Here is a 26344-nt window from a genome sequence, read left to right on the forward strand (position 1 = left end):
TAGCCGCTTGAGCCACAGGCGCCGAGCCTAGATGAAAACCATCTTGTGCAGCCCACACTTAAGGGGCAGGGAATCTAGGTTGGAATATCTCCATACGTTATTTGGAATTCTTTGACATGGAAAATTTATATTTAATTTTTAAGAAATTAACGATTTTCTAAGTGGTTGAACCATCTTATGCCTTTATAAGTAAAGGACTCCTCATCCTCATTGACACTTGGTATTGTTAGTCTTTTGAATTTAAACCACTTTAGTTGGTGTGAAATGGTAAAATGATATGTCAGTATGGTTTTTAATTTATGTTCGTGATCACTAATAATGCTGGGCACCTTTTCATGCGTGTATTGGCCATTTATTTCTGTTTTTGTTTTTTTAATTCATGGGTCTTCCTTGTACAAGGGCCATGCTCATCTTCTCTATATTGTTCCAGTTGTTGTACATGGGTTACCAAAGCACACTGTTGGCCATTCTTATATCCTGTGTGTGTGTGTGTGTGAGAGAGAGGTGGCCGGGGAGAGAGAGAGAGAGAGAGAGAGAGAGAGAGAGAGAGAGAAATATCTATTTGGGTCTTTTATATCCTAGTTTTTAATTGGGTTGCTTGTCTTTTTATTATTGGGCTGAGAAGCTGTTTGTATATTCAGGATACAGGTTGTTTGTTCAACATATGCATGAAAATACAGTAGAATCTTCATAGTCGACCGCCTCCCTACAAAGTTGACCTAATTTTCATAGACTGGACATGTATGTATCAGTATAATAGGACTAGTTCCTAAGATTGATCACCTTTGTATGTTAGCCAGCTTGTTACAGTTCCTTGGGTGGTCAACTTACAGAGGTTCCACTGTATTTTCTACCAGTCTGTGGCTTACCTGTTGATTTTCTTAATTGTGTCCTTTAGTGAGTTGGATTTAAGATTTTTAAGAAGAGATTTGGCGGTCTAGTGTTGTAAGTAATGAACGCTCACTCATTTTGTATGTGATGATATTAATTTTAAGAGTGTCGGTGGACATAGAGCTTGTAATCACACCTTCTTTTCAAGGCATATCATATTGCATTAAATTTTTGTTTTTCCAAAGGAAAGTTCAAGATTTTCCCATAGCCAATTCCTTTGTTGGGTATATTCCCAGATGACCAAAAATCGCATTACAACAAAGACATTTGTATCAGAATGTTTATTGCAGCCCAATTCATAATTGCCAGGTCATGGAAGAAGCCCAAGTGCTCATCGATCCACGAATGGATCAACAAACTGTGGTATATGTAGACCATGGATATTATGCAGCCATTAAGAAGGATGGAGACTTTACGTCCTTCATGTTCACATGGATGGAGCTGGAGAATGTTCTTTTGAGCAAAGTATCACGAGAATGGAGGAAAAAGTATCTAATGTACACACCCCTATTATGAAACTAATTTATACCTTTTATATGAAAGCTATAACCAAATAGCCTAAGAATATGGGGAGGGGGGAGGGAGAAGGAGGAGGGAATGGGTGGAGGGAGGGGGTTTGGAGGGATCACTTCTGAGGTTTATCTTATAGGGGTACAGGTGAATCTTTCTAAGAGTAGAATGTGAACATTTTAAAGCAATAACTGAGAAAATGACATGAAGGCTGTGTTGACCAGTTTGATGGAAGTATTTCAGATTGCATGTGAAAACCCCACACTGTACCCCAGAAGTGCATTAATGTACATAGTTACCATTCAATAAAAAAAAAAAAAAAAAAAAAAGATTTTCCCATAGTCACAGTGATAGTGGTGTTGGGTATGAAGATCCAGATATATTAGATCTTTTTGGATGGCAACTACCAGTGTGTAAAAGAAGCCCATGTGGGAAGATCATGCTCTGTCCTTTGCCAATTATACATTCTACTTTTCCAAGAAGCTTTGGTACAGTCATGAATGACATAGGGCGAGAGGGGACGCATGCTATGTGCTGTTCAAGTCAAGTCCTGTAGACACTGAGGAGCCCAGTCTGGGAAACAGTCACAATAGCAGCCACTGCCAGCATTTACCCAAAGATTTGATGACAGGGTGTGTACAAATTACAATATACAAAGAGAAGCCAGATTCCTCTTGGAGAGGAGGAGAAATTCTCCTTAGGAAAAGTGGTGTTTTATGATATCAAATATTGACTCATAAAATGGGTCTGTGGAGATGTTTTCAAGCTTGACTTGGAATAACAACAATAATTAAAGAACAAGGTTCCTCCATTAGAGTTCATCTGTGAACTCATTTACCAGACAACTCTGACATATCAGGTACCCGAATTGATGCTGAGTACTAACACTGATAATCATTGGCTCTTGTCTTTATTTTTGCTTTTGTATGTGTGATAAGGTTTTATATTTAGAATAATCATAGCTCTTAAAGTGAAAATCCTATAGAGTCTCTAATTTGTACTAAGTAAATGCTGGATTGTTGGTTGAGTACTGCCAATTTTTAATTATTTGGAACAATATTTGTACTACTTAACTTTGGATAAAAGCACATGGAAGATCTTTGTGTAGTTATTCTTTGCTATCCAAATCATTCTGAAATGAAAAGAGATCCGTCTTTTTGTTTATCTGTATAATGTGATTCCTGGACTGGGATGGCTCTGAGCTCCATGATTCCCCTGGGTTCCACTCACATTCCAGAGTTCTCCATTTGTAGACTTAGTGTTGCTCCTACAAAACTAAAAAACAAGGAGAGAATGGCTCAAGGAGAAAGCCAAGGCTTAGTGTAATGTAGAGATGAAAGACAAGGGAGTGAGAACTATTTGCAAAGAGGGGAAAACGGGGACTTGAGTTTATGGAGATGATTTGAGAGTCAATGGCATTCCTCAGTGTAATTGAAACAATTCTAAAATGTGAGCAAAGTTAGTTATGTTAAAGACATGCTGGTGACCTCTAAAAAAAACAAGTTTCCTAGCCAGTAGATGATCTAATATATGTCCACATAAGAGAAAAACTCAAATCAACCTAAGGTGGGGGTGGGGGAATAAGGAAGTGGGTGTGGGGTATGGGTGTGCTCCCACTGAATGAGCACAATGTTAGGGTGTATGGCACACCTCTTGCGGGTGAGACACAATTTTAAGAAGTACTTTACCTAACTAGTGCAAACATTGTAGCTCTGATTCTTTATACCCTCGATTAATCTGAAACAATAAAAAAAATAAAAAAGTTTCCTTTTGCAAGTTGGGTGTTTTTATTCAGTCAAAACTGTGTCCAAAGTTAGCTGCCTTCTTTCTCTAACTACCCATTCTCTTGCCATTTCAGGTAAACCTCTTTGTGCTGCTCTCTGTGGTTTGTGTCCTACTAAATCTCGCTGGATTTATCCTGGGCTGCCAGGGGGCCCAGTTTGTGTCCAGCGTACCCCGGTGTGATCTGGTAAGCTGTCCTATGACATCACCGTGCATCCGGGCAGACCCTGGGCTGTCTGGTGTTCCTGGCATGACTTGTAATGTTCAGTACGAGGCAACAAAAACCTGAAATTGGTAAAAGGAAAATAAAAAACAAAATAAAGAGCTGCCTTCTAATTATTCCACTCAGGTTGTCAATTGTTTTTTCCAAAGTAGGGATCAGCATAAACCATCATTAGCGAATATAACCATCATTGTAATCCATCATTAGCGAATAGATCCGTCAGGTGTCCATAATCAATCTCTGTCTGCCCTCATCTAAAGAGGAAAAATGGATATTATGTGAATACAGGTCAATTGTCCTTTATCTGAAATCCTTGGAGGCCAGGTGTATGTCAGAAGTTAGTTTTTCAAATTTTAGAAGATGAATATGGTGCCTGTACCATTTATTATTTAGCACACCAGTGGAGCAGCAGGCTGTAATCAAGACTTCTGGTTTTTAGAGCTTTTTAGAATTCAGAGTTGTGGAACAGAGGTTGTAGACCTGTACCATCTCAACTTAAAATTTTCTTTTTTTTTTAAGGTAGGGATGGGATCTCACAGCTCAGGCTGGTCTCAAACTCCTGAGCTCAAGTGATTTTCCTGCCTCAGCCTCCCGGAGTGCTAGGATTATAGGCGTGAGCCACTGTGCCCGGTCTGAACAAATTTTTAAGGGGTAAAAAACACATAACATAAAATTTACCAACTTAATAATTTTTAGGTATACAGTTCAGTAGTATTAAGTACACTCATGTTATTGTGCAACCAATCTCTAGAACTCTTTTCATCTTGCAAAACCCAAACTCTTTGCATGTAAACAAGAACTTCTCATTGTCTCCGCTACCCAGCCCTTGACTATCCCCATTCCACTTTCTGTTTCTATGAATTTGGCTACTCTAGATACTTCATACAAGTAGAATCGTATAACATTTGTCCTTTTGTGACTGGTTTATTTCATTTAACATAACATTCTCAAGTTTCATCCATATTGTAACATGAATTCCCTTTTTACAAGACTGAATAATATTCCATTGTTTGTATATGACACATTTTGTTTATCCATTTATCCTTTGGTGGATATTTAGATTGGTTTTACCTCTTGGCTATTATGAATAACGCTGCAGTGAATGTGGGCAGCACAAAGAGGTTTCCCTGAAATGGAGAAACTCTCTCTCTGAGGTCCTGGTTTTAATTTTTTTGCATTCATGTCCAGAAGTGGATCGTATGATCATTTGGCAATTCTGTTTTTCATTTTTTTGAGGAACCCTCCAGGCTGTTTTCCTTAGCAGCTGAAGCATTTTGTATTCCTACCCATAGTGCACAAGGTTCCAGTTTCTCCACATTTTGCTGACCTAGTTATCTTTCATTTATTTGATAATGGCCATCCTGTGGGTATAAGATGATATCTCATTGTGGTTTTGATTTGTGTTTCCCTGATGATTAATGATGTTGAACATCTTTTCATATGCTTGTTGGCCATTTGTATGTCTTCTTGGGAAGAATGTCTATTCAAGTCCTTGGCCCATTTTTTTTTTTTTTCTTTTTTGAGACAGAATCTCACTCTGTTGCCCCGGCTGGAGTGCTGTGGCGTCATCCTAGCTCACAGCAACCTCAAACTGCTCCTGCCTCAGCCTCTCAAGGTAGCTGGGACTGCAGGCATGCAACACAACACCCAGCTAATTGTTTCTATTCTTAGTAGAGATGGAGTCTCATTCTTACTCAGGCTGGTCTGGAACTTCTAAGCTCAAGCAATCTTCCTGCCTCTGTCTCCTAGGAGTGATAGGATTACAGGTGTGAGCTACCATGCCTGGCCCCTTTGCTCATTTTAAAATCAGGTTATTTTGTTGTTGTTGAATTGTAGGAATTCTTTATGGTATGTATTAAGTGTATTTTTAATTAAATTTTTTTTTCCCATCATCAAACCAGAAAAGAATAGGGTAGAACTTAAAAATGATTTGAATGGGCTAAGCGCAGTAGCTCAGAGGTTTGGGAGGCTAATGTGGAAAGATCACTGGAGGCCAGGAGTTCAAGGCCAGGCTGGGCAATATAATGAAATCCTATATCTACACAAAACATTTTAAAAAAATTATCCTGGTATGATAGTGTATGGACCTGTAGTCCCAGCTACGTGGGAGGCTGAGGCAGAAGGATTGCTTGAGCCCAGGAGTTAGAGGCCACAGTGAACTGTGATCCTACCACAGCATTCAAGCTTCAGTGGCTGAGCAAGACCCTGTCTCAAAAAACAAAATTATTTGAATTTCCACTATTCAGGGATAGCGCAGTTAGGTATTTGGTTGTGTTTTAGGCCTCACAATAAGCACAGTAACATACATAATGAGATCATATCATAATCACAGGACCACACCATGATTGTTGCATTGGGGAAGCTGTTGACAAAGTATTTTTGAGGAAGGGAAGTTCTTCTCTCCTTTTTTCCTCTTCCCCCCACATCGCTTGCCCCAAATCCATAGTAACAAGCTGGGGAGATCTTATTTCATGATATTTTCATCATATAATCTTATGTAATATATAAGGGTGAAGTTATTTATGATTTATTTAAGAAGGGGATGTGCTGTATACCTTTCCCTGCATTTTGTTTTTCTCCCTCCAAGTTGTATCATTTAAAGATACACTAGCTACGACAGGAACACCCTTATTTTCTTTTAACAAGTTAGTTTCTATTGTGTTGTTGTCTCTGGTAGCTTGGATTTTTGGCCAACAGAAACAGTGCCGCCATGAAGACCGTCCTACCTGTCCTCCTGGAGGCTTTTAGTCCTAAGGGGAGTAGGTTTCCAGACAGGATGTTGTTCTCAGCCCTGTGTCTTTTCCTGAAGTCTCTTTGATTACTACAAATTCAACCATTTTATGATTTTATCCGTTTTTTACAATGAAAGGCACAGACCTTAAGAGTGCAGCTTATTGATTTTTGACCAGTGTATACACTAATCTTTTTTTTTTTTTTGAGACAGAATCTCACTCTGTGGCCCAAGCTCAAGTGCCATGGTATCAGCCTAGCTCAGAGCAACCTCAACTCTTGGGCTCAAGCGATCCTCCTGCCTCAGCTTTCTGAGTACTTGGGACCATAGGCTCCTGCCACAACGCCCAGCTAGTTTTTCCTTTTTTAGTAGAAATGGGGTCTCCCTCTTGCTCAGGCTGGTCTGGAACTCCTGGCCTCAATGGATCCTCCTGCCTTGGCCTCCCAGAGTGCTCACAGCCACGGCACCCAGCCAGTGTGCACACAAATCTTGACAATGTAAACTTTCACATTCTACTCCAAGTAAGAGCTAGAGCAGTTCCATCGCTGTAGGCAGTTCTTGGGCATCCCTTTTCAGGCAGTCTCTACTCTGTCATAGGCAACCATTGTTCCTCCTCCTTTCTCCGTATATTAATTCTGCTTGTTCTGGAACTTCATATAGAGAGAGTCATGTGGTATATACCTTTCTGTGTCTGAATTATTTTGCTCAGTGTAATGTTTTTGAGATTCACCTGTATTTTTATATTGCAGCAGTTGTTTGCTTTTGGTCTTTTCTTGCAGAGCAGTATCTCATTGTGTAACGATATCACAGTTTGTTTTATCCCTTCTCCTGTTGCTGGACATTTGGGTTTCCTCCAATTTGGGGATATTATGAACTAAGCTGCTGTGAACATTTTCATATGGGTTTTTTGGAGGTGTCTGTTCTCATTTCTCTTGAGTAAATACCTAAGCATGGAACTGCTGGATCATGTGGTAATAAACAGTTTTCCAAAGTGGTTGGAAAACAAGTGTTTTTTTTTAAGTTTACAATGGATGGTCAGTTCCTTTATGAATGGGCATAAACACACATTTCTGCCAGTGGCTCTCTACATCTCCACCAGCAGAAAGCGTTCTCTTTTTAATTTTCTGCCAGTCCGATGAACCTAAAATGAGAGTTCATTGTTATTTAATTTGTTCCCTGGTGGCTAAAGATGGCATTGTTATTTTAAAAAAGCTACCCAGACAATTCTGATGTGCAGCTAGGACTTCGAACCACAGGATGGCAGGAGGAGGAAGGCAGAGTCTGACAGCTTCAGGTAATAGTGTCGAGGTTGGGGGGATGTTTATCATTTAGAACTGGGGAGCCGTCTGCAGGCTTGTTTGTGGATATAGGTTAAAGAGATTGAAAAGAAGTTAGAATAAGCCTTTAGAAATAATGGGGCAGAGATGAGATTAAGAACAGAGTTGAAGGTGTTAGACTTGGCAAGGATCAGGAACAGAGGAAACAAGGAACACACAATGCAATTTACCTAGAGTCACTTTCCATAGAGCCTCAGGGCTTCCTTGTGTCCAGTGGGCAACGTAATTGATATTTATCATCATTTTTATAATGAGTAAACTTTCAAATAGTCTTAAGGGGAGTAGCTTTCATCCATCCAGAAAATTTTGCTATTGACTGTCTAGCCCCAAATGTTCAGATAGCTGGAGCTTCTGTGTGCTTAGACTGCTAGTGTTTATTGTGAGTAATGAAGCCAGTTGTGTGCGGCCCACATGGGCCTGATTTCTCACTGAGTACCTTGTATCAATAATGGACTGTGTGAAATGACATCTAGTGTCATCTGAGGGCAGTAGGGTTCTCCAGTAAGATTGGGAGGCTTGCTCCAACAAGAAATAAAAGTTGTACTGCGTCATGTTGAAAAAAGAGGGTTTGGCTCCTGTTGGGAGGTGTGAAACTTGGGTACGTGAGCAGAGTGGTGGCTGATACGTTCATTACTTGATTATTTCTTACTAGTAAATAGTGTTGTTAGTATTAAAACAGGAAGTTCTCACCTTGAGACTTTCAAGGAGAAAGGAGGGATATTCAAGGAGTGACATTCACTGCTGAATTCAGCCTCGTGTAAGGACTATTATAGTTATGGAAGAAGGGCAAAGAGAAAGCTGGTGATCCCTGAGGTGAGAAAGTTCCCACCTGTCTGGACCCTCCCTGGAGAAAGCCTGTCTGATGGGCAAGGTGGATGGCAAGAGCTAGCGTGGATATTAGCAGTATCTTCAAAGACGTGAGATAACGGAAGAAAAATTCCAACTGAAACAGCCGTGCGTGTATGTGGGATTGTAGCTTTAGGGGTAGCAACAGTGCCCAGCTAGCAATCTCCACAGAAAACCAGGGAAGGACAGAAACCACGTGGGGATGAATTGATAGAGATGATGGAGCCCGTTGAAGTAACCCTAGATGTAATTCTGTGTAGCAGAGAAAGAATTTATAGCAAAATATGATATAGTAATGCATCCCTTCCAGTGTGATGAAGAGCACCAGAACAGTGGCATCTCTCAGCGGGCAGGGACGGGGACTGATGGAGAAGGAGCAGGAGGGTATTTTCTCCAGAGTCGATAATACTCTGTACGTTAATGAGGATTTGGGTTACACCAGGGTCGCTTTACTCAAAATGTCTCAAATGGTACACTTAAGATTTGTGTATGTAAATTTCTTCTCAAAAGAGAGAAACTCTAACCAAACCAAAAGAAAAAGAAGTTACGTAATGCAGTAGTGGGATTTTTTTTCTTAGCTTTCTGGGTGGCTCGTCTTATAGGGCAGTGGTCCCCAACCTTTTGGTACTAGGGGCCAATTTCACGGAAGAGAATTTTTCCACAGATCGGAGTGGAGGCAGATGGTGGCAGGATGATTCAAGAGCCTTACGTTTATCGTGCATTTTATTTCTGTTATTATTACATCGTGATATATAATGAAAGGATGATAAAATTCACCGTGATGCAGAGTCGGGGTAGGGGTGCCCTGAGTTTGTTTTCCTGCAACTAGATGGCCCCAGCACTGGCATCACCACCTCAGTTCCACCTCAGATCATCGGGCATTAGATTCTCATAAGGAGCAGCAGCCTGGATCCCTCCTGTGCGCAGCTTACAGTGGGGTTCACGCTCCTCTAAGAATCTAACGCCACTGCTGATCTGACAGGTGGAGGGGTTCAGCAGTGATGCCAGCGATGAGGAGCAGCTATAAATACAGGAGAAGCTTTGCTTGTTTGCCTGCTGCTCACCGCCTACTGTATGGCCCAGTAATAGCTCACAGATTGGGAGTTAGGGACCACAGTTAGGAGGAACCAAGTTTTCTCCTAATTTAGAAAAAAAAAACTATGAAATTTATTATTATAACTAGAGGTTAAAAATCTTAAATAAGAAAGAAGTCTTTTTATCCTTCTCTTTTAGCAACTAAAACACTGCAGATGTTCAGTCATTCTTAAAGATTCCTAAAGAATTTAGCAGCTGACGAAGTCAAAGCCATCTAATGAATTCAACAGTTAATAGAAGAGGTCTAGCTTTCCTTTTAGTCAAAATAGAGTAGCCAACTTTGATAGCTCAAATAACATACAGGTAAGACTGAAACTCTGCCCTAAAATTAGAGGTCTTGTTACCCCAAATCAGGTGTTATGTATATTCACAACCCGATTCAAGGGAAATTTGGGAAAGTGACTAAACATCTGCAAAGCATCTCACTAAAAATATACAAAGTTACTCTTCAATAATGTTTTCACCTCAAACAAAACAACAAGAATCTATGACTGCACTGGAAATGTGAACTGAGAGGTTCATTCAAGCCTACAGGGTCTAGGGTGAGGGCTCATGGGATATACCATGTGCTTACGGGCGTGGTGGGTTGGACTTCCCTGCCTTCTTGGAGTTAGCTGCGTCCGTGTGATTTGCTTTGGAAATGACATTGTGAGTTAAAGGTGATAAGTGTCATTTGCGAGAAAGCTTCTCACTAGAGTTGCCAGATTTAACAAGTAAAATTATAGGACTCCCAGTTAAATTTGGCTTTCAGATAAATAGCTAATAATTTTCTAATATAAACATGCTTCTTAAAATACTTGGGGCATACTTATACTAAAAAATATATCTGTTGCTCATCTGAATTCAAATTTAATTTGGCTTCCTGTATTTTATCCGGCAACCATACTTTCGGTGCTCTCCATCTCTCTGGCATGGTGATCATGCCGTGGTATTGAGCTGGTGGAGCTGGTGGAGGGTCCATCTATCTGGGTCCCTAAGGAGTGTGATATGTAGAGTCCCTGCTGTCCTGACATATCACATGTTTAAGAAATAACCTTTGTTGGGTAAGTTACACAAGTTTTGATTTGGGTTGTTGCCACAGCATGCCCAAATCCAGTGGTTCTCAACCTTCTTAATGCCATGGCCCTTTAATACAATTCCTGTGGGTCGCGACCCACAGGTTGAGAACCACTGCTCTAGCTCATCTTCACTGATAGAGGCATTGCCTGACATGGAACCCTGCCACATCTCATTCTGTAGGGCTGGTGCCCTGTCTGTGCTGTAGCGAAGGTATTTTTAATAATCGCATTATTGTTCTACCTTTTCTCCTTAAGGTGGACTTAGGTGAAGGCAAGATTTGCTTCTGTTGTGAAGAATTTCAGCCAGCCAAATGTACAGACAAAGAAAATGCCTTGAAACTCTTTCCAGTTCAGCCTTGTAGTGCTGTTCATCTTTTACTTAAGGTACCTTGAAGAGATTCCCACCCCTCCTGTTAAATCCACCATGGAATCCTCAGAGAAGGCAAAAATTATGTGAAATATTCCTATCTGTTACCTCCTTAAATAGTGAAGCTGCTGAAAGCAGATATGAGTGACCCCTCATTAGTGACCCAGAGGCAGAACTGAGTGCAGAAAGAACCACAGATTATGGTGTGTGATAAATTATGTATGGACAGTTTTCTTTGTGTTCAAGAACCATAAGATAGTAAAAAATCGAAAGCAGCCTGACTCCCTTTATATGAGTATGCACCCACATGCACACGTACACATATGTACATACACACATGCGTATGACGTGGCTGTTAGTAAAATCTTTAAATTGCTTGCTTGTCACTGTTCTGATCCTCAACTTTGTTGGTTTAAGTGAGTCTTGTAGGCTGGGACATTGACTAGGGAGAGATACTGGCCAGTAAATATAGGGGAAGTTCAAGCACTTTATCTCCTGTTTAATAAACAACAACTATAATATGCCAAAGAAATTTTAAAAACAAACAGATAATTCCAGTGGAAGAGAAATACACAATCAACCTTTGTCAGGGAATTGGATGTAAATTGTGCCCTGACTTAAGGAACATTAGCCCAGTGAGTGACAAAATCAGCTGGTGAACCCCGAGGTATTGGCTTTTGGAGATTCCATTACTGCCAGCTTTCTTTAGATCTTGTCTTGGGTTTATTTTCAGTGGGGAGGAGGAATCTCTAAGCAAAGAAAGAGGACTGTTCAAAGCTGGCAGCTCTGGGTCATGAGGGATACGGCAGCGGCCTGCTCCTCTGGCTTCTGCATTTTTGGTAGCTGAGTCACCCCCAAAGTTTTTGAGCCAGGACTTAGTTTGGGGAAAGCCCCGTTAAGGAGCCAGGACTGTAGCAACAGAAACTCTTGGAATAGTCTGCTGCTATTTTGAGATGTGTGTTTAGAGGAAAGAGGTCCTATTTACACTCTGGCTAGCCCGGCCTCTGCAGCGTCCTAGTTGGGTGGTAGGGCAGCATGGCCAATGGCTCCAGAAATAGAATTGGTGGCCACAGATTAAGCACCATGTGTCCTGGTGGGAGGCTGGAAATTGCTATCCCTGGGGACACCAGTTTCAAAAGAGAAATGCATTACTCTCTTGGAAGGAACATTTCTGGATAAATGTTCTTGCAAAAAGGTATACTGTAATACCAGGTCTTTCTGGGATAAGAAGCCAGCACTTATTTCAGCACTTTCCACGAACCAGACACCGCCTACACCTTTACATGCCTTTTCTCCTGAGAATTGGGACAGTTTTATTATTATTATTATTATTATTATCATTATTATTATTTGGTTGGGGCTGGGTTTGAACCCGCCACCTCCAGCATATGGGGCCAGCGCCCTACTCCTTTGAGCCACAGGCACCACCCAGTATTATTATTTTTTGTTAACTTTTTTTTAACATTGCACTGGGGTCATCCACATTGGAGTACTTAGTGGTGTCATTGTTCCCTTGTTCCAGAAAGTCCTCTTCGCCCTGTGTGCCTTGAATGCCCTGACCACTACTGTCTGCTTGGTGGCTGCCGCCCTCCGCTACCTCCAGATATTCGCAACCAGAAGATCCTGCGTGGTGAGTCAGTGGGAGGTGGCACTGAACTGTGTTGGCTGGGCCAGCCTGCTGACCCTTTTGTGTAATCCATTGCTTTCCTCCTTGGGCCTTTGTAATGAGAGTTGTTGCCTAATCGGGTGCTATTTCATCAGGATGAATCCCAGATTTCTACTGAAGAAGTGGAAGAACATGGCCACATCCCAGACCCGGATGACTTTGTGCCTCCTGTGCCTCCCCCGTCCTATTTTGCCACCTTTTACTCTTGCACGCCCCGGATGAACCGCAGGTATCGTTCTTACACTCCCCTGCAGTCTTGCGGGGATGTTCTGGGTTTTGAAGACTGAGAGGTCTCCAGAACTCACCACATGGACTGTGACTTTTCTTTGTTATTTAGACAGTTTGTGCTGTTTTTCAGAGTGTTCTTTTCTCTCTGTCTCTCTCTCTCTCTCTCCTGCATTTCGTTTGATAAACCAGATGAGTCCAAGAAAAGTCACACTTTGACCTAAAGATATAAGTTTTCGATTTTAATTAGCTTTCTAAGGAAAATTGACACTGAGGGAGATAACGGCTGTAATTTGACATGATTGAGAGTCACTGTTGCCCTGGAAACACTCCCGGTTAGGCCAAATCAATGTTTCATTATAACACCATCAGCAGGTCTCGACAATCAAACTTCTTCCCTCCCATTAAAAAGACATTAATTATTAATTGTATCTCCCCGGTCTAGATAAAATAGCTACCATGGTTATTTTCCTTTATAAACGCTAGCTCAAAATTTTGACTTTCTTTAATCTTAAGAATTATTATTTGTGGAATGAAATGCGACTTCTAGAATTGAACCTTTCTAAAGAAGGACTTTATTCATTTACTGAACAAACACAAAATCAGTCTTCCTCTGCTTGCAAGTTGCTGTGCTGGGTTATTGAAATTCAAAATGACTACAATTAAGGAACTCACAGATCATAAAAGTGAATGTTGGAAGGATCACAATAGTTATTGAAAAGAGAGACTTTGGGTGCGCAAAGTCCACCTAGTCCAGATTAGTGAGGCGAGTCAGCCAGTCAAGGATGGTTTCCTGGAAGAAGCAACTTTAAGCTGAGTTTAAAGGGTAAGGAAACCTATATTTAATTTTCAAAGAAAGTCTTGGAATTCCATAGAAAGATTAATGTCTTTAGCCTGCTAATTCAGAGGGCCAGAAATTTCTAATTTTCATTGCTATACTACATGTAGAGACTTGTCAAATAAATTTGATGTTAGGCTTGGGGATTTGGGGAAACCATTTTCTGATGTTCGTGGCAACCATATGTGACTTTGAAATAGGGCACCTGGACCAGCTACCACCCAGCTGCTATTGGCGGCCTTTGCATTGGTTGCCTTCCTGACTTGTCCCTCAGAGATATACTTGAACCCCACCCACAGGCTCTCCGACTGCTCACCTGCCCGGGCAGAGGCAGAGAGGACCACAAGGCCAGAGGGGATGTCAGCAGGGTGGGCAGATGGTGCAGAGTAGGCCTGTGGGGCAGCTCAGCCTCTCTGTTGTTCAGGGAGCGGCCTACTAGAATTTCGATGCTTCATGGGCCGGGATGGCTTCCCTGGCCTTTTAGGAAATGAGCCAAGAACTACAGGGGCTGAAGAGACATAGCAACAAAACACGTATTTTTGGTGTACCGTAGGACGCATTTGCTAAAACCTTAGTCTAGTCTCTGGCTGTCTGTAAAGGTACATGGGAGGAGGGTAAAAACGACTGTTATTTTGTGACTGGGAAGAGAAATGCCTTCTCTGAAGAAAGAATCCCTTGGCTCTCTGGGGTTGTGGATGAGCGCTTGGTTGACCTAAGAGGAGGCGACAGACAGATTTAATTTCCTGCAGTGGCAGAAAGGGAAAGTGACTCATGTGGTTTGGGAGTCGTGCTGTCCAGCTCCCGGTCCTGTGGACTCCCTGACCTTCCTTTCTCCTCTCTCTCCTGCCTCTTCTCTGCTGCACCATAAAAGTGCTTTATAGTGTGGGTAATTCTGCTCTCTGAGGACCTGGGTGCTTCCCTGGATTGGTCCCTCTGAGTCCTGAGACAGCCCCTGGCCAAAGCTAGGTTGGAAGAAGAGGACAAGCTTCTTATCGGGGCTTGGTACCTGCAGAACATTCCAGGAGGAAGGTGGAAGTAGAAGGTTAAAGCAAAATACCTTTGGGAGAGAACAGGTACTGCCGTGTCTAAAATAGGTGCCCAGAGCCCTAGAACACATCGCCACTGGGCACCTTCACTTTCTGAAATTCCACAAATATCAGAGTGTCGTCCACTTTCCTTTTTAAAACGGCTAAATTTATTCCCATTTAGATACACATTCTGTCAAAGATATTTTAAAGTTTGGCTGACTTTAATATGTGTATCTTCATGTATAGATCAATTTTATAGATACTAGTTGCTTAACCCCATTTAGTAATTTTCTTTCTTATAAGGCAAGAATATTCATAAGGCTCGGCGCCCATAGCACAATGGTTATGGCACCAGCCACATACACCGAGGCTGGCAGGTTCAAACCCAGCCCGAACCAACTAAACAACAATGACAACTGCAACAAAAAGTAGCCAGGCATCGTGGCAGGCACCTGTAGTCCCAGCTATATGGGAGGCTGAGGCAGGAGAATCGCTTAAACACAAGAGTTTGAGGTTGCTGTGAGCTATGACATCACGGCACTCCACCGAGGGCAACATAGTGAGACTCTGTCTCAAAAAAAAAAAAAGAAAAAGAATCATGAGTGTTTTCTTAATATGCATAGTTCCACAACCAGTTATGTTGTTTTCACACAATAGAGTCTCCCTATTTCCTGTAAAATAGTATGACCTCTTGGAAAAGGTTTATTTATTTAACTTCTATAAATACAACCACTTCATGGGCTGGTATCGCCTTGAGAAAATGCTTCTCAAGTTACTGTGTTACTGCAAGCCCGATTGCAGTCAAGGCTTCTGTCCAAAAATGGGCTAGCTACTTAGTGAATTGCTTTGTAAGCATAAGAAGGGACTGTGCACCCCATCTCCACTAAGTCAGGGTGTTCCCCATTCTCAGAAATTGCTTTGAACCAGAGATCAAGACAGACAGTCTCCAAGCTATTTCACGAGCATTGATCAGCTTTTTACTCTGGGATATTGCCTGTTAGGAAAAACTGAAGACTGACAGGGTGGGAGCCAGGTTGATACGGGCATTTTTCAAGTGGAGGACACTTCTCTTTCCTAGAGAACTTCAAACCTAAATTGGGTGGGATGTGGGGTTGAGTCAGTGCTCTGCTATCAAGGTTGAGGGGAGGTGCCCCTCTCCCTCCTCCATGGCTGCAACCCCATGCCCCTTAACAGGAGACAGTGGTCCAGTAGACAGAGGAGGATCGGCTTTTGGTCAGAGGGATGTTTGTTGCAGCATTACCCTGGGGTGAGTTTTTAAGGCCTATTTGTAGCTTTAAAGCATAATACATTTTTCATGAGCTGTTTGGATTTCCCCTCATCTTCAGCACTCATGAACATGCACCAGTGAAAGTTTCCTGGAGAGTCTGGGCTGAACCTGAAAAAGCCCAGGCTCTGGAATCTCTGCCAAGGGTGGCCCTGGATGGGTCTCTTACCATTTCTGGGCCTCAGTTTCTTCATTCATCTTTGTTGTCACATGGCTGCTGGGAGGATTGTTATGAGATTGTGGACAAAAGAAGCTTTCTAAAAATAAAGCTTAGACTATGCTTTCCCATTGTTAGTTGTAGTTTAAAACGTTCTTGGTATGTGTCCTGCTCTTAAGAAACACTTAGCTCTTAATCCCTACCCTTTCAGGCAGCAGTTTTCTAAAGACCCTCATTCTTAATAAAAATTTGATCAACTTACACAAGGACGTATGGTTCTTGTGTAAAACGGTAGGGTTTTTTTTTTTTTTTTTTTTTTTTCAGTTTTTGGCCAGGACTGGGTTTGAACCCACCACCTCTGGCATATGGGGTGGGCGCCCTATTCCTTTGAGCCACAAGGGCTGCCCTTTTTTATTTTTTATTTTTATTTTTTGGACGGTAGGGTTTTAATTTCAGACACCAGGAGCCATTTCCTTTAGCAGCAATGTGTTAGAATCCCCCAGGAACACTGGAAACAGATCTCTGGGCCCCACCACAGGCACTTAGAGCAGAATTTCTAGTGGTGAGATCTGGACCATCCATGGTTTTAGAGCATCCCAACGTGATTCTACTCTGTAGCTGGGGCTGAGAGTCCTCAGAGATAGGGTGGGGGGGACCCCAAACTGACCTGGCAGTATCTAGCAGACCTGTTTGCCTCCATGAATCATTCACTCAAATGAGGTAAAAAAAGAAGTTGGGGTGGTGCCTGTGGCTCAAAGGAGTAGGGCACCGACCCTCTATGTGGGAAGTGGCGGGTTCAAACCCACCCCTGGCCAAAAACTGCAAAAAAAAAAAAAAGAAGTTGGAAACAAGTATTTATTTTATTTATTTAATGTCAGCATTAGATATACTTCAAGAAAATATAAACTCAGAAAACAAAATATATAGCACTAATACTCCATTTTTTTCTCTATTTAGGCAGTTCTTTTAAATTACAAATTAATATGAGATGTTTAGGTTGCATCGTTTTCAATTCTAAGGTCAAGTTCAAGTTGTAGTTGAGCCCTTCACCCAGGGGGCTGCTGAATACCCTCACATTGTGTACCTTAGGGGAGATCCTGCCAGTCATCCTCCCTCCTCCCCCTTGGTAGACTATATTTATGTTTTTTCTTTTGCATGGGGGTATATTAGTTTTGAGTGCATTGGATATTTTTTTCCATTCTTGAGATACTTTACTCAAGAATGGCAAAAAAAAAAATGAAGAATGTGTTTCAACTCCATCCAGGTAAACACAAAAGATGTAAAGTTTCCATCTTTTCTATGGTTAAATAGTACTTCATAGTATACATATACCACAGTCCATTCATGGGTAGATGGGCACTTGGGTTGTTTCCGTGTCTTGGCAAGAAAACAGATATTTATTTATTTAAGAATATTATGGAGGTAAAAACGTTTTGGTTACATGAATTGCTTTTGTACAGTTTCAAAGTTATAAGTGTGCCCCTCACCCAGGTGGTGTGCGTTGTATGTATTAGGGGTGGATTAACCCTTCTCCCCCTCCCACCTGCTGCTTCCATTGAGTTTTAGTACCAAATTAGCACAGGGGTGTTGATCAGTTAGCTCCAATTTAGTATTAAGTGGTGTTCATTTTTCCAATCTTGCAATGCTTCACTGAGAAGAATGTTTTATAATTATTTTAAAATTTAGTTTCTTCATTGTCTAGATTCCCTTTTGTAAAATTTTCTATGGACGTCGGATGGGAATCTTTTGGAGGATTTTGTTTTCATTTTTTATTTTGCTATTGAGGGTGCCTTACCTATAAAGCAAAACAAAACAAAACAAACAAACCAGTTATCTAAGAAACACTTAAAAGGAAAACACAGGTCACTTCATTTGGGTGGGGGGGAAGGCATTTGGGAAAGAAAATCCACAATTTAGGAAGGATATGGGGGTTACAACACTTTTCATTGGTAAATATAGCCAATGTAAATATTTAATAACAAAAGAATTTTTCAGTCCTACACTATCCCCAGTTAAAGGAGGGGGAGGTGAAAAGTAAAAAGAGGAGACTGAGAAAGAACAGTGTAGAAATAGTTTGAGGCAGCAGGAGTCGGCAAAGGAAAGAAATTCAGAAGAGAAATTAAGTTGACACCAGCAGCCACCATTGTAATTAAGGTAGCAGGTGTAATTAAGGTGTTTGTGCAATGGCCGGCTTTAGAAATCTCTCCTCCTGCTTGGTGCTGTGTCTCTGAGCTATGATATTGTTCACATTTGTTTTAAATTAATCCATCCTCTCAAATATTCTCTTCACAAATATAGGTTGAGTATCCATTATCTGTAATGCTTGGACCCAGAAGTGTTTTAGATTTCAGATTTTTTTTTTTTCAGAATTCAGAATATTTTCTTAGGCTTAATGAGCTATTTTGGAGATGGGACCCAAGGCTAAATAAGAACTTCATTGATATTTTATGTACATCTTATGCACATAGCCTGCAGGTAATTTTACATATTATTTTCAGTATGAAAAGCAGATGAAGCCAAGTTTCGACTGCATTCTGACTGCAATCTGTCAGCTTAACATCCAGTGTGAGATTTACACTTTGACCTGATATTGGCATTCAGAAGTTTGGGACTATTTTGGAGCACTTTCGATTTTGATTTTTTCAGATTAGGAATGTTCAGCCTGTAATGAGTTTCTATCATGAGTCAGATATTAGGGAAACCTAGGCAAGAAACGTTTGCCATTTACTAATGTAAGAAATAATTGAGTTTTCTAGCCCTTCGTTGCTGTTTTTTAAATTGAGATGAAATTCATATAACATGAAATTAGCCCTTTTAAAGTGTACAGTTCAGTGGTGTTGAACCATCACCTTTATCTAGTTCCAGAACACTTTCTTCACCCCCCAAGGAACCCTATACTTTTAAAACTGTCACTCCCTGTCCTCTTCTCCCCACAGGCCCTGGCAATCACTAATCTACTCTCTGTCTGTATGGATTATTATTTGCTTTCTGACAGATGGTTTGAAAAGGAATGGTAGGGTTGCCTTTTACACGCTGTCGCTTGCCTAAGGAACTCCGAGCCCTCTGTCAGAAAGCAGCTTGTATAATTCTCCCTCTCCTGGCCTGAGAGGATGTGGTATGGAGGCTGAGTGGTTTTCCTCACAGTCTAGCGAAGGCTAGTATCCAGGAGCTGCTATAGACAGCTGGCCGGTCCATAGAACGAGCTCCCTGACGCCAAAATGCCTTTCCTAGGATGGTTGGTCCTGATGTTATTCCACTGCCGCACATCTATGGAGCTCGGATCAAAGGCGTGGAAGTGTTCTGTCCTCTGGACCCCCCACCTCCGTACGAAGCTGTGGTGAGCCAGATGGACCAGGAGCAGGTACTGCCCACAGTCTCGCACCTCCCAGAGACCAGCCGGGAGACTGTGTCCTACCTATCTTTTTTATGGAGTTTTCTGGGGTCTGATGAGGGTTGAGTTAAATATCAACAAAATCACCCTCTTTTTTTTCCCTGTCATGCAGGGATCTTCATTCCAAATGCCAGAAGGATCAGAAGCTGCGGAGAGCCTGCTGGAACCAGTCTGCACACAAGGGACTTGTGGTAATAGATATGGCATTGCTGCCCAAAGTCATGATTCAGTTGATAAAAACCTGGTAGGGTAATGATCTAGCTGGTATTTGGTTGGAGAGAAGATATTCCTGGGACACACTGTTAAAGCCACATCCTCTTTTTCAGGTGCAAAAATACTATCATTTATTGGAGATTATCACTGGGAGATAATATATGAACAGAAAAAAAGATATTCCTATGATCTTTTATGAATAATAAGGCTATTCTCAGGAACCCATGAAACAGATTACAGAGTTTAATTTGGCATTCCTGTGTTTTCTGAGCTACGATTTTCATTCTCCTATTAAAATTGGATGGACTCTTTTGCAGAGTAAAGGACGTAGTTTCCTTATGGCAGGATAGTTTGCTGTGAGTTTGTGCTGTGTCATTCACACCCTCGGGCCCAGGCCTGCTGCCTGAGCGTCTGGTGAATTCTGATTTTCAGTCCTGTGTTATCTACTAGAGTCAGTTTACCTTTATCCTTGCAATTTAAGAGAATGCGGTTATGGTCTTCTCTCCTTGGGAAAGCCTTAAGTGGCTCAGAGAATTGTCCACCAGGACAGAATCACACATGGTGATAAATAATGGATCAATTCGCAATTTTAGATGGAGGTAATTTTTCATCAGTACCATTTGGAATGGCTTTCTGTTCTTCCGCTCCTGTGCCATCTTAAGTAGAATTATGAAGCAGTGCCCTATTCTCCTAAATATGTTGGTAATTTTTCCATTTTTAAAAACAGCTTCTCAAGCCACCACTCAGGTTCACAAATGATGATTTTATTTTCCTGAGCAGATATCATTCAATTGCAGAGTGATTTTACTGATCCATTTAGTGCCTCTCTCACTCAGCTGTCTGGGAGTCTCACAGCCTGGCACACGCACTCTGGGTTATGCAGATGAGTCCCAGCCTGCATTTGGCCTGCAGTCCACAGAGTGGCCGCCTTACCTGTGCAGGCACAGTAATCTCCCTGTTCTCCAGAACTCATGGGGATTGCCAGATTTCAGATAAATGTAATTTCTGGTTGCTTGAGAGTTACTCTTAAAATTGGCTTAATTAATCCGATACCCCATCCTATATCATAGCATAGCATATCATAGCAAACTGAAATAGCATAGCATAGCATAGCATAGCGTAGCATAGCGTAGCATAGTGTAGCATAGCGTAGCATACCATTACCATACCCTCTGTATTGACTTGATTTTAATATTGAAATACATTAATTAAAAGCAACTTCAGACAAATAAAGACAAACATCACCTCCTGTAACAGTTTTACTGTATTATAAAACAGCTTTGTAAATGCTGTGTACAATTTTAGTTAAATGGCAGTCCATACACTTTCAGTTTCACTACCATATTTTTTTAACTTCAAGTAACACACATTAACACAGCTGTTAACAGAGAACACATGGGTGCTGTGGGCGTGCTGCTCAGAGTGTGGGCTTGCTGACAGCAGGGGGTAGGCCCACCAAGTTTAAACTCTGATTTTTTGGTTTCTTTTTTGGCGGGGCCAGGTTGCGTGCTGGTTGCTTGAGTTGTGGATAATGGGGAGTTTACTGTATTACCTTCCACAGAGCCAAGCTCAGCCTGAATTGTCAGAAAGTATGAAATTCTTGGGAGTTTTTCAGTGCTGCACCAAGATGCCTCAGTGGAGAAGATTCTAAGCCCCTTTAGGAAAAAAATGGACATTTTGGCATGGTTTCTTTATTTTTCTCTAGCATTTAATTTGTTTGTTTATTTGAGGTGTGGAGGGGTGGTTTGGAGAGGCAAGTCTTCCCACAGTGCTGGGAAATTAAACCTTACTGGGCCAGCAGCCTAAATAAATGTTATTGACTTTATTACCCTTGTCCTGGCAGGTTTGGGCTCACAGGTGTTTCCTGCCCAACATTTTGAAGACTGCAGCTGGTGAAATAATTTATGTTTCTTCTCTTTTTAAAAAAAAAAAAAAATCAGGTGGGGACCTTCCTAACACACCTGGAGAAGAAAGCACATCGATTTCAACGCCCAGCTCTACCCTGGTGCATCCTGTGAGAAGCCGGAGAGCCCTCCCAGCCCTGAGGACGAGGTCAAAGAGCGACCCTGTGCTCCATCATTCCGAGGAGAGAGGTGATGTTACTCCCCAAGCTCTTCGCAGAGCACTGTGCTTCATTGTTTAAAGGTGTCGGGGGGTGGGGGGGGGGAAGCAGGTGCCTCTGGCCAGCCCAAGGCTGTGCACTAGAAGTGGTAACTTGAAGGAGGTGAAGAGGTCTTGGGAAAGCAAAATATCCTACGTGCACATTGGAATATACACCTACCACATCTTTTTATTATTACTATTTATTTATTTCAGATTAATATGAGAGGACAAATGCTTAGGTTGCGATGTTTGCATTTGTTAGGTAAAGTCCCTGTTGTAGTTGTGTCCCACCACATACCCTCACTTGGTGCCCATTAGGTGGGAGCCCACCACTCCCCCTTCCTCCTCCCCTCTCCCCCAAACTGAATTGAACTGAGTTTCTCTCCCGTGTGGGTGTGTATTTGATCATCCACTGGCTTCATATTAGTATTGAGTACAGTGGATGCTTGCTTTTCCATTCTGGTAATACTTTACTAAAAAGAATCTGTTTTGACCTACTACAGTTTTTAAGGATGGTAGGTTTTATTTTAAGTCACTGTTATCCACAGCATTTGGTTTACATGATACTGTGCTGGGTGCTACATGAAGACAATTACATACACCTAGTTCTGATTTCTGGATGCGGCAGTCCTGGGGGAACATACATTCTCCTTAAAGGAAAAATCAAAGGGGTGTGTTTTTTAACCCCCTCTTTTATAATTTGATATTTTATTATCTTTTTACTGGGTCTGTAGATTGACTTATTGAAATCTGACCTTGTTTGAAAACCTGTAGCTAGCGTAAACACGTACTTCATCTCTCTCCCTCTTTGCGATGAGGTTTTTAGATGTTATTTGAGTAACTCAAAATTTAAACATTTTAAAATAACATTGTGTCTTTCTTTTCAATATATGAATGCCTGAACATATCCAAATATCTCTTTATTGTAGAGAATTGTAAAAAGTAATGGAAGTAAAGGAAGAAAATGAAAACCACCTGTAATTCTACCAGCACAGGCTTCTTTTTGTGGACTAGTCTAAGAGTTGGCCTCTGCTCTTCTAAAACTCTATGCAAATAAGACTTTGACAGTCCTTCCACCCTGCTGTTCCTTGGGTCCTGTCTTGAGCCTCCGTTCTGTCCCTTTCACAGCACAGTGCTATTTGCCACGGCTCTGGACTGACCGTGTGTAAGCCAGAGAGAATGCTCCTCCTGTCTCTGCAGTGGCCTCTGGGGAGGAAGCCCTGTTACCTGGGACTGCGTGTGTCTCCACAACCCCAGTGGCCAGGCAGCCTGGTCTCTTGAGTCCCAAGACCCTGAGGGTCTCCGGCACCCTACCCGGCAAGCTGAGGACTCCGGCCTCAGTGGCAGTTTAGCTGTCACACAAGTTAGGAAATCCTTCTAGAACCCTTTCTCATTCTGCAGCCCTGTGGGGGCAAGGACTTGTGTTTATCTGGTGGAGCCCTTCCTTGTAGAAGGTATCAGGTTGCCTTGAAGTGGACGAGTGCAGACCCTGAGTCTGTCCTCACATACGAGTGTCTTCAGCGAGTATTTCGGAAGGCTCTTGTTCTCTGTGACATGCACATGAAAGCCTGGGAGGACAGCCTCTAACCCCCTGGTTTAGAGCTCCCTACACCTGCCTTTCTCCAGAGGAAACGGAGTGCTCCCCTTCCTCCACCTGTCCTCCCGCCCCTGCTGCCTGTCTTCCTTGGACATCTAAATCTCTGCTTATCCAGCCTTCACAGACTGACTGCTTCAGTGTCGTGGACACTGAGGGCTGCCGGCTGGCTGGCTTAGGGACACACGGAGGCCAGACCTGGGTCTCCCTGCCCCCACTTCACAGCACAGTGGCATTCTGCTGGTCTCTCTATCCCTGCTGATGTAGGAGGCTGTGGAATTTCCCAGGCCCTCTGTCAGTGTCCAGAATGATGTGTGATTTCTCTGCTTCTGAATTTCTCTTTCTGTAATAGTCAGCCATAGATCTACCTCATAGCCGTGGTGTGAGCATCGGTAATATAAGTCAGTACAATGCCCTGAGGATATTTGGGAGACAAAGGTACAAAGTGAACAGAGCGTCATGTGCACCCCTCAAGTCCTGTCTCTCATCAGCCTCTTCCTCTCTAAGTGGCTCCTCCATCCTCCCCCCGGCACATCCTTCACTGGTCAGCCGTGTGTGTTCTGCTCTGCCTGTCCATCCCCATCCGTTTGCCACCCCTGTGGAACTTGCTCCGTTTTGGTTTGCATTCTGGAGTCTGTTCACGATCATGTGTCTTGACCTTGGGGGTTGTTTTATGTGGCATAATGAAAGGTTCGGGCCATCTCTTGGAACTGCACTTTGGGGAATAAGCTGTATCATAGTTGTGATTTTCCCCCTTTCCTTCTGCAAGGTGAGGAGCAAGGCGTGCATGGCTGTCACCTTTGTCAGACGTTTCCCATGCCAACTTTCAGGGACAGGTGTGTGTTTGGAGGAGCTTGGCCAATGGGTACATGTGGTTTTCCTCTGCCCACAGCCGCCCCCGTGCTCAGCTGTGAAGCCGCGACTCAGACTGAACGGAGACTGGATCTGGCTGCGGTGACACTGAGGAGAGGCTTGAGATCAAGAGCTTCACGATGCCGACCCCGGTCGCTAGTAGATTACAAATCTTACATAGACACCAAGCTGCTGGTGGCGAGGTTCCTGGAGCAGTCCTCCTGCAGTATGACCCCAGACATCCACGAACTTGTAGAAAACATTAAATCTGTTCTGAAGTCTGACGAGGAGCACATGGAGGAAGCCATCACAAGTGCCAGTTTCCTAGAACAGGTAGTTGTATTATTAACAGTGGGCGTGAATCAGGTAACTTGTTTCCATAGAAGCTTCAGTGGCTTCTCTGGTTTCCTGTCTGAGGCGGAGTAAGTTTGTGTTCACAGTCTCGGTGGAAATGGGGTTAGGAGGTCAGGGGAGAGGGAGAGCCTTCCTTTCAGGGAACTTTTCCACGGTGTTTGTGGCTCGAGAACCCAGTTTTCTGGGATGTGGAGGAAGGCCTGGAAAAGAAAAGGGAGCAGGCAGGGAATAAAAGGGGGGGGGCAGCGCCTGTGGCTCAAAGGAGTAGGGCCCCGGCCCCATATGCCAAAGGTGGCAGGTTCAAGTCCAGCCCCTGCCAAAAACTGCAAAAAAAAAAAGTGAAGGGTGTGGGCAGTGTGGAGCCCATTGGCCATTTGATTTCCTACATTGAAGTTTTCACTTGACAGGGTACGTTTTCTCAGCCCTTTGAAAATGATGAGATAGTTGAGTTTTAATATTGACAAGATTTTGGGAGCTGTTTACATTCCCATGAAATGTTTGGCAAGATAAATAAGCCAATAGGACTTGAATAAATACCTTTTCTGTTCATAAATTATAAAGTACAAAACAAACCAAAGCTTCCCAGGACAAAGATAAAACTGGTGAAGGGCATAATCCTGTGGGGATCAGGTTCCTCGTCTTTAAGGAGGAGGGTGGGACTAAGGCAGCCTCTGTGCCTTTATCTCTGAATAAATGGAATTTTCTTTTGGTGAGAATCTTCTTTCCACCTCTTTTAAAAGTCACTACCTTTTTGGTGTTTATGGTGTTGCTCTGTGGGACAGGTGTTGTAGATATCACTGCACAATGGCCCATGGGTATTACATGGCTCTGTGCCTGTGGCATTAAATGGCCAACACATACTTCGTAAACTGAATTGGGCTGAGTCTCAGGATAATTACTGGCTCCAGGATCCTAGGTAAATTTTCAGATCAGCTTGAAAACATGCACTTCTCACTTTGCTTTCTGTTCCCCTTTACTACCTGTGGGCCTCTCGTACATAAGCCAGATTCTCTCTCAGTCTCTCGGGAGAGAAGAGTGATCCGAGTACTTGTATGAAGGGATTCGTGAACCATTAGACCTTCTTGTGATTTGTTCATTGAAAGAGTGGTCAGCCAGTGGTCCCAGTTTCTAGCCTGTGTAGGGGCAGTGTTCTCCACACCCTGCTGGCTCTCACCTCCCATTCCCTACTATCTTCTCTCTGTCCAGCCCGTCGCCCGATAATCAGGAGCCATTTCTCACATACAGGCTTCCGTGCTAAGATGAGGAAAGAGCTGGAACATTGACCCGGAAGTTGGTTTAGACCTTCTCGCAAAGTCCTGATCCCTGGGAAATAGCTCCAGGGAAAAAGAACAAGTACTTACAGTTCAACAGATGTAATCATTACAAATGTTTGCTAGATCCTTGTGCCCCAGAGCTATTAAGAGTTCAGGTTCTACCTGGCGCAGTGTCTCATGCCTATAATCCTAGCATTCTGGGAGGCCCAGGTGGGTGGATTGCTTGAGCTTGGGAGTTGGAGACCAGCCTGAGCAAGAGTGACGCCCTGTCTCTACTAAAATAGCCGAGTGTTGTCGTGGGCGCCTGCAGTCTCAGCTACTTGGGAAGCTGAGCAAAAGGATTGCTTGAGCCCAAAAGTTTGAGGTTGCTGTGAGCTATGATGCCACAGCACTCTACCAAGGGTGACAAAGTGAGACTGTGTCTCAAAAACACAAAACAAAACAAAACAAAAAAACTAAAAAAATCCCAAAGAGTTCAGGTTCTTAGGTATTGTGATAAATTGTGGGCCATCTACTGGGGCCTT

General features: G+C 42.6%; 1 protein-coding gene and 1 non-coding gene across 2 annotated transcripts in view; one reads left to right on the forward strand and one right to left on the reverse strand.

Moving 5' to 3' along the window:
* FAM189A2 (family with sequence similarity 189 member A2) overlaps positions 1-26344 on the forward strand; it is a 78594-nt gene that overhangs the window by 50046 nt on the left and 2204 nt on the right. The window contains exons 3-10 of the mRNA XM_003782932.3: positions 3260-3370; positions 10729-10857; positions 12363-12470; positions 12602-12735; positions 19271-19400; positions 19543-19621; positions 21584-21736; positions 24233-24525. Of these exons, the coding sequence (XP_003782980.2) occupies positions 3260-3370; positions 10729-10857; positions 12363-12470; positions 12602-12735; positions 19271-19400; positions 19543-19621; positions 21584-21736; positions 24233-24525 (1137 nt within the window). The remainder of the gene's footprint in view (positions 1-3259; positions 3371-10728; positions 10858-12362; positions 12471-12601; positions 12736-19270; positions 19401-19542; positions 19622-21583; positions 21737-24232; positions 24526-26344) is intronic.
* On the reverse strand, positions 354-458 carry LOC111722986. Its single transcript, XR_002771609.1, has one exon. It is a non-coding gene; the product is annotated as a U6 spliceosomal RNA (small nuclear RNA).

This window comes from Otolemur garnettii, unplaced genomic scaffold (assembly GCF_000181295.1).
Source record: "Otolemur garnettii isolate 467f Iridium unplaced genomic scaffold, OtoGar3 scaffold00006, whole genome shotgun sequence".
Taxonomy (NCBI): domain Eukaryota; kingdom Metazoa; phylum Chordata; class Mammalia; order Primates; family Galagidae; genus Otolemur; species Otolemur garnettii.